Source organism: Salmo salar, chromosome 13 (genome assembly GCF_965601325.2).
Source record: "Salmo salar chromosome 13, fSalSal1, whole genome shotgun sequence".
In the NCBI taxonomy this organism is placed as follows: domain Eukaryota; kingdom Metazoa; phylum Chordata; class Actinopteri; order Salmoniformes; family Salmonidae; genus Salmo; species Salmo salar.
The window spans coordinates 60,969,477-60,977,500 of NC_138303.1; the positions used below are offsets into that span (position 1 = coordinate 60,969,477).

An 8,024-nucleotide genomic window follows, 5' to 3' on the forward strand; every position below is an offset into this window, starting at 1 on the left:
TGCAGGCTGATGGTGCCACTTTCAGTGAAATTATGCTCACCATGTTATTTTAGAAATTGGACTCAAAAAGAACTGCTGCTACTTGCTTATCCTGTAAACTATCCTAAGCCTTGTCTATAGCAGGTGTTTCCTTCATTTGATAGCTATGCTGGACAGATGTGAGGAGAGTTCAGAGACTTAGCTAATTGTTTTCCAGATACTTTTTAGAAGCCTGTTGAACACTGGAGGTTTGGCGAGAAAAAGAACGTCAGTCAACCCTAAGACAAAGAGGCGCCGTAAGCTGGTGGTGTAAAGCTCTCTCTTCTCAATACTGTACACAGCAAATACAGCATCATCAACATGCTTGGAAAAGCAGGAATCCTGAATTCTAAAAGAGATGATTTATGACAGGAATTAGGGCATGCAGAAACTAAAGGTTGACTGGTGTCATGTCAGACATACAAGGGTAATGGTATAGGCCTACTTATAGATGTGTAATGGTAAAGGGTACCTACAGAGGCGTAATGGTATAGCCATACAGCATGTGAGGATAAAATACCATTCAAAAGTTTGGGGTCACTTAGAATGTCCTTGTTTTTGAAAGAAAAGCACATTTTTGTCCATTAAAGTAACATCACATTGATCAGAAATACAGTGTAGACATTGTTAACTTCTCTAGGGTAGGGGACAGTATTTTGACGTCCGGATGAAAGGCGTCCCCGTAGTAAACTGCCTGCTACTCAGGCTCAGAAGGTAGGATATGTATATTATTAGTAGATTTGAATAGAAATCACTCTGAAGTTTCTAAAACTGTTTGAATGATGTCTGTGAGTATAACAGAACTCATATGGCAGGCAAAAACCTGAGAAAAATCCAACCAGGAAGTGTGGAAATCTGAGGTTTGTAGTTTTTCAAGTGATTGCCTATACAGTATTCAGTGACTTAGGGTTCATTTAGCACTTCCTAAGGCTTCCACTAGATGTCAACAGTCTTTAGAACATTGTTTAATGCTTCTACTGTGAATAGGGGGAGAATAAGAGCTCCTGGAAGTAGATGAGTGAGAAAATGACATGAGCTCAGAGGCGCACACTCACGTGAGAGTTAGCTGTGTTCCTTTTCTTTTTTGAAGACATTGGAATTGTCCGGTAGGAATATTACTGAAGATTTATGATAAAAACATCCTAAAGATTGATGCTATACATCGTTTGACATGTTTCTACGAACATAAATATAACTTTTTTTTTACTTTTCATCGTGACATTTTGCATGCGCTTCCTGCATTTGGAGTAGTGGACTAAACGCGCGAACAAAAAGGAGGTATTTGGACATAAATGATGGACTTTATCGAACAAAACAAACATTTGTTGTGGAACTGGGATTCCTGGAAGTGCATTCTGATGAAGATCATCAAAGGTAAGTGAATATTTATAACGTAATTTTTGTCATTTTTGTTGACTCCAAAATGGCGGATATCTGTATGGCTTGTTTTGAAATCTGAGCGCTGTACTCAGATTATTGCAAAATTTGCTTTCAATGTAAAGCTTTTTTTTTTTTAAATCTGACACAGTGGTTGCATTAAGGAGAAGTGTATCTATAATTCTTTGAATAACTGTTGAATATTTTATCAACGTTTATGATGAGTATTTCTGTAAATTGATGTGCTCATTCACCGGAAGTTTTGGGAGGCAAAACATTTCTGAACATTACACGCAAATGTAAAATGGGGTTTTTGGATATAAATATGAACTTTATCGAGCAAAACATACATGTATTGGGTAACATGAAGTCCTATGAGTGCCATCTGATGAAGATCATCAAAGGTTAGTGATTAAGTTTAGCTGTATTTCTGGTTTTTGTGACGCCTCTCCTTGCTTGGAAAATGGCTGTGTGGTTTTTCTTGTCTCGGCGCTGTCCTAACATAATCTAAAGTTATGCTTTCGCAGTAAAGCCTTTTTGAAATCAGACAATGTGGTTGGATTAACGAGAAGTGCATCTTTAAAATGGGATATAATAGTTGTATGTTGGAGAAATTTGAATTATGAGATTTTTGTTGTTTTGAATTTGCCGCCCTGCTATTTCACTGGCTGTTGAATAGTGTACGCTAGCGTCCCACATACTCCAGAGAGGTTAATGTTGTAAATGACTATTGTAGCTGGAAACGGCTGATTATTAACGGAATATCTACATAGACGTACAGAGGCCCATTATCAGCAACCATCACTCCTGTGTTCCAATCGCACGTTGTGTTAGCTAATCCAAGTTTATCATTTTAAAAGGCTAATTGATCATTAGAAAACCCTTTTGCAATTATGTTAGCACAGCTGAAAACTGTTGTACTGATTAAAGAAGCAATAAAACTGGCCTTCTTTAGACTAGTTGAGTATCTGGAGCATCAGCACTGTGGGTTCTATTACAGGCTCAAAATGGCCAGAAACAAAAGCACTTTCTTCTGAAACTCATCAGTCTATTCTTGTTCTGAGAAATGAAGGCTCTTCCATGCGAGAAATTGCCAAGAAACTGAAGATCTCGTACAACGCTGTGTACTACTCCCTTCACAGAACAGCACAAACTGACTCTAACCAGAATAGAAAGAGGAGTGGGAGGCCCCGGAGCACAACAGAGCAAAATGACAAGTACATTATAGTGTGTAGTTTGAGAAAGACGCCTCACAAGTCCTCAACTGGCAGCTTCATTAAATAGTACCCGCAAAACACCAGTCTCAACGTCAACAGTGAAAAGGAGACTCCGGGATGCTGGCCTTCTAGGCAGAGTTGCAAAGAAAAAGCCGTATCTCAGACTGGCCAATAAAAAGAAAAGATTAAGATGGACAAAAAAACACAGACACTGGACAGAGGAAGATTGGAAAAAAGTGTTAAGGACAGACATATAAGTTTGAGGTGTTTGGATCACAAAAAAACAGAACAATTAAAAGATGCTGGAGGAGTGCTTGACACCATCTGTCAAGCATGGTGGAGGCAATGTGATGGTCTGGGGGTGCTTTAGTGGTGGTGTTAAAGTGGGAGATTTGTACAGGGTAAAAGGGATCTTGAAGAAGGAAGGCTGTCACTCCATTTTGCAACGCCATGCCATACCCTGTGGATGGCGCATAATTGGAGCCAATTTCCTCCTAAAACAGGACAATGACCCACGGCACAGCTCCAAACTATGCAATAACTATTTAGGGAAGAAGCAGTCAGCTGGTATTTTGTCTATAATGGAGTGGCCAGCACAGTCACCGGATCTAAACCCTATTGAGCTGTTGTGGGAGCAGTTTGCCAATCAAGCCAATCCGACGCAGACTCGGTCTCAACCTTTAAGTCTTTATTGAAGACTCATCTCTTCAGTAGGTCCTATGATTGAGTGTAGTCTGGCCCAGGCGTGTGAAGGTGAACGGAAAGGCACTGGAGCGACGAACCGCCCTTGCCATCTCTGCCTGGCCGGTTCCCCTCTCTCCACTGGGATTCTCTGCCTCTAACCCTATTACAGGGGCTGAGTCACTGGCCTACTGGTGCTCTTCCATGCCGTCCCTAGGAGGGGTGCGTCACTTGAGTGGGTTGAGTCACTGACGTGGTCTTCCTGTCTGGGTTGGCGCCCCCCCTTGGGTTGTGCCGTGGCGGAGATCTTTGTGGGCTATACTCGGCCTTGTCTCAGGATGGTAAGTTGGTGGTTGAAGGTATCCCTCAAGTGGTGTGGGGGCTGTGCTTTGGCAAAGTGGGTGGGGTTATATCCTGCCTGTGGGTGGGGTTATACCCCTCCTGTCTCAGCCTCCAGTATTTATGCTGCAGTAGTTTATTTGTCGGGGGGCTAGGGTTAGTCTGTTATATCTGGAGTATTTCTCCTGTCTTATCCGGTGTCCTGTGTGAATTTAAGTATGCTCTCTCTAATTCCCTCTTTCAGAGGACCTGAGCCCTAAGACCATGCCTCAGGACTACCTGGCATGATGACTCCTTGCTGTCCCCAGTCCACCTGGCCGTGCTGCTGCTCCAGTTTCAACTGTTCTGCCTGCGGCTATGGAACACTGAGCTGTTCACCGGACATGCTACCTGTCCCAGACCTGCTGTTTTCAACTCTCTAGAGACAGCAGGAGCGGTAGAGATACTCTCAATGATCGGCTATGAAAAGCCAACTGACATTTACTCCTGAGGTGCTGACCTGTTGCACCCTCGACAACTACTGTGATTATTATTATTTGACCATGCTGGTCATTTATGAACATATTGGCCATGTTCTGTTATAATCTCCACCCGGCACAGCCAGAAGAGGACTGGCCACCCCTCATAGCCTGGTTCCTCTCTAGGTTTCTTCCTAGGTTTTGGCCTTTCTAGGTAGTTTTTCCTAGCCACCGTGCTTCTACACCTGCATTGCTTGCTGTTTGGGGGTTTAGGCTGGGTTTCTGTACAGCACTTTGAGATATCAGCTGATGTAAGAAGGGCTATATAAATACATTTGATTTGAATTGTGGGAGGGGCTTCAGGGAGCACGGGGTGAAATCTCTTCAGATTACCTCAACAAATCGACAACTAGAATGCCAAAGGTCTGCAAGGCTGTAATTGCTGCAAATGGAGGATTCTTTGACGAAAGCAAAGTTTGAAGGACACAATTATTATTTCAATTAAAAATCATTATTTATAACCATGTCAACATCTTGACTATATTTCCTATTTATTTTGCAACTCATTTCATGTATGGTTTCATGGAAAACAAGGACATTTCTAAGTGACCCCAAACTTTTGAACGTTAGTGTAGGTTTACCTATAGAGGTGTAGACTTCAGCCTGAACACTCCAGAAGCAGCAGCAAACCAGAGCCAGGGCTAGGAGAGACAGGTGTTTCCTCATTGTACCGGTAGATAAGACCTGCAATGACATCATACAATCACATCAATTAGTCATTATATTTAATTCAATACAACTTTATGTATCCTCTCATGGGCAATTAAGACAGGCAAGTCAGTCAGTCGGTCATATGCATTTTAATGATCCACACAACAAATTACAATAGGCTACTGTGCTATCAGAGATGTGATATTGAAACAGGCAATGATTAAAAAACAGGCAATGTCTTCATTATGAAAAAGCTTGCGGTGCTGTGTGTACATAGTTTCCAACAGGCTTTTTACTATTCTGTTAGCCATTACCCGCCAGCTGGGAGGCCCTGTGCGGTCTGGTGGTTTGTCATCCGAGTCTAAAAATGGCTGCAAAAGCAAAACCGAGGGCTGGCCCGCCACATGACTAATGAGAAATTATGACTCATAGGGTGAATCTATAAATCAGTCTTTTCATTGATCATAGGATCTTAATTCGATCACCCTGTTGCAGGAGAACTTTTTTGCAGGCAAGGACATTTTTAACTTGTAGTGTATTTGAGGTTTAAAAAGAGTTGGAAATGTCCACTTTGAAATCTCAGACTTGATTTTCCCCTTATGAAAAATTGGTCAATCCCTATAACAATGTCCATTCATTATAATCCATATGATTCCCATTTCCTGTTGCTGCAGGATGATTTTCCTGCTGTAGCAAACTGACTCAAATGAAAATCTTACATCTGTAGCAGAGCACTGGAGGAGAAGACTCACAAATTCCCTGCTAAAAGGCGGCAGGTAGCCTAGCGGTTAAGAGCATTGGGCCAGTAACCGAAAAGTCGGTGGTTCAAACCCCGAGCCGACTAGGTTAAAAATCTGTCGATGTGCCCTTGAGCAAGGCACTTAACATTAATTGCACCTGAAGTCGCTCTGGATAAGAATGTCTGCTAAATGACTTAAAATGTTCAATGTAAAAGGTCTGGTTACCAACTACTGTATGTCTGGGTTAGGGGACAGGGCAGAGTGTATTATTAAAAAGTGGTCACATCTGCTTCCCTAATGGTTAACTAGTCTGTAAACCTGTCTGGCTCATAACATACGGAGAAATTACAGCACTTGATTGATAAAAGTAGTCTTTCGACCAAAGACAAAACAACATTTTCCACTTTCTCTTTCCTGTATAAAATCCCAAATACTGTTGACATAGACACACGTGACATCGTTCAGAGAGAGAGAGAGATTACAGGGAGGTTATACAGGGTGTAAAGCAGCATTGCACAGAGGGTCTAAACTCTCCCCAGCTGCTTCACCACAGCACTCCTCAGTGAGGGCTGTTTAACGCAGGTCTGTCTAATTAAGCACAGCTCACTTCACACTCCGTCTGAACCACTACACCCCTAGCTTCTCCTTAATCCAACTCTAATTTTTGGATTATCGCCAACGACCTGCTGAAACACAGTGTGATACCTAACTGTCAAAAAATACCTCGCTTGAAGCATACTAAGCATCTAGAGAAGAATAAGACTAGCCTAATTTCTAAGTGATTGTGTCAGGTTTTGACAAAGTTGAGACAATAGATTTAAACATTCTTAAATATTTGTCACTAGTCTTACATTATGCTTGAAATTGTTTATTACTATGCTATACTTTTGAAAGTGAAACACTGATAGAGGGCAGAATGTATGGATAGATTTATATGTGCAGAATATGCTATGTTTTGGCAAACAGTCGTTTTTATCTAAATAAAACCAATCCCTTGAGCCTTTCCAGATGAGTCCAACAACATATTTGTGATCAATGGAGAGTAACAGTCACTTCCCAGAAGAAGAGATCCATCCGGGACAATGACATATGCTATGAGAAGGAGGAACTAGAAGTTCTAGCTAAAGCACTATGTAGCTGACTGTGGCAGTCTTTTTTTAATTTAACAGATGAAAAACCAAATGACTTTTTGTAAAGCAATTGTGGAATTTGACACATTCATGACAAAGGCAGATATTTAGTTAGAGAGCAGCTTACCATAACTAAATGGTATTTACCAAATGTCCGAACTAGTGTGTAGATGTATAATTTCTGAGTAAGTGAATACTGTGTACTGTGAATTCAGCACCATCATGCCACGCATCACGCCCGCCTCTAGTTCTTCTGACCTCCCACTCCCAGTTTTGCCAGTCATGGGTTAGTCCTGCAGTTCTGACCATTGGCAAGGTTTCCCCCTATATTAAATTAGCAGCGGCTGCTAAACTGTTGCCTTGCCACCGCTACAAAGAATATGATGTAATTATTGCCACCGCTACCCTTGGTATTGAAAGGACAGAGGACAACATGTGCAGGTAGGAGCTTACTTTGGAGAGCATAGTAAAAGGTTTCTGACTGAGAAATCAGGAAATGTTTACTCAGCAGATGTCTCCATCTGGGGCATGTTCTAATGCTGTTGGAGCTCAGCTGAAAGAAAGTTCCATGGAAGAGCATCTGGCTTGTACACGCAATGGTTGTGAAAAATACTACAGTACATTTTGCATTAATACAAACAGGCTTATACTGTATCATATTTCATTCAACTTAACATTGGCCCTCGGGCTGGGATGAACTCACATTGAAACTGTTGTGTAGAAATTTATCATCATGTCAAGTGAATCAGTGAAGCTGGATAAAGGACATGATCATGCACACACACACCCTCCCCAGGCTGAGATAATGCAGAGACAACCCACTCAAGCCTCAGACTTCACCTTTCCAGATTTCTGTCATAGCCTAATGTTAACTTATTCCTCACAACACACTGCTAGAACATACATCCCACAACCCCTTTCACCTATGGAGGTCCCAACAGGGAGGCCCGACCGATTGCTCCCTTCCATCTCTGCAGCACGCCGGTCCTATTTTTAGTCAGATTTTTTTTCACATTCTCTAGGTGTTACTTGAGTTGACAAAAACACAGCTCTGAACCATTCCAGAGCAGGATAGGGTAGTATGTGACCTTTCCAGTATTTATTATGAGCTGAGATCCAGTAAGCCCCAGGGGTTAAATTGGTCCGGGACGTGGTACCTGTGATCCAAATGAGAGCAAGGAAGAGCTGAAACCTTTCAATTGTTGTCCACACAACATTTTCCACAGCCAACAACACGAGGAAGCAACAGCTGAATCAGAAAACTCCATAGTAGAATAGTTGACCTATTCAACTGTTCAGCCTGTCACATTCTGTGCGAGAAAATAATATTCCTCTCAAGGTGTATTCAAATTG

The 8,024-nt window shown here is 41.8% G+C and overlaps 1 protein-coding gene across 2 annotated transcripts in view; it reads right to left on the reverse strand.

Annotated features, from left to right (window-relative positions):
* Window positions 1–8,024, reverse strand: part of p4ha2 (procollagen-proline, 2-oxoglutarate 4-dioxygenase (proline 4-hydroxylase), alpha polypeptide 2) — a 44,083-nt gene that overhangs the window by 18,889 nt on the left and 17,170 nt on the right. For both annotated transcript variants that reach the window (XM_045692222.2, NM_001173960.1), the window contains exon 2: window positions 4,732–4,834. In XM_045692222.2, the coding sequence (XP_045548178.1) occupies window positions 4,732–4,816 (85 nt within the window). In that variant the 5' untranslated portion in view covers window positions 4,817–4,834. The remainder of the gene's footprint in view (window positions 1–4,731; window positions 4,835–8,024) is intronic.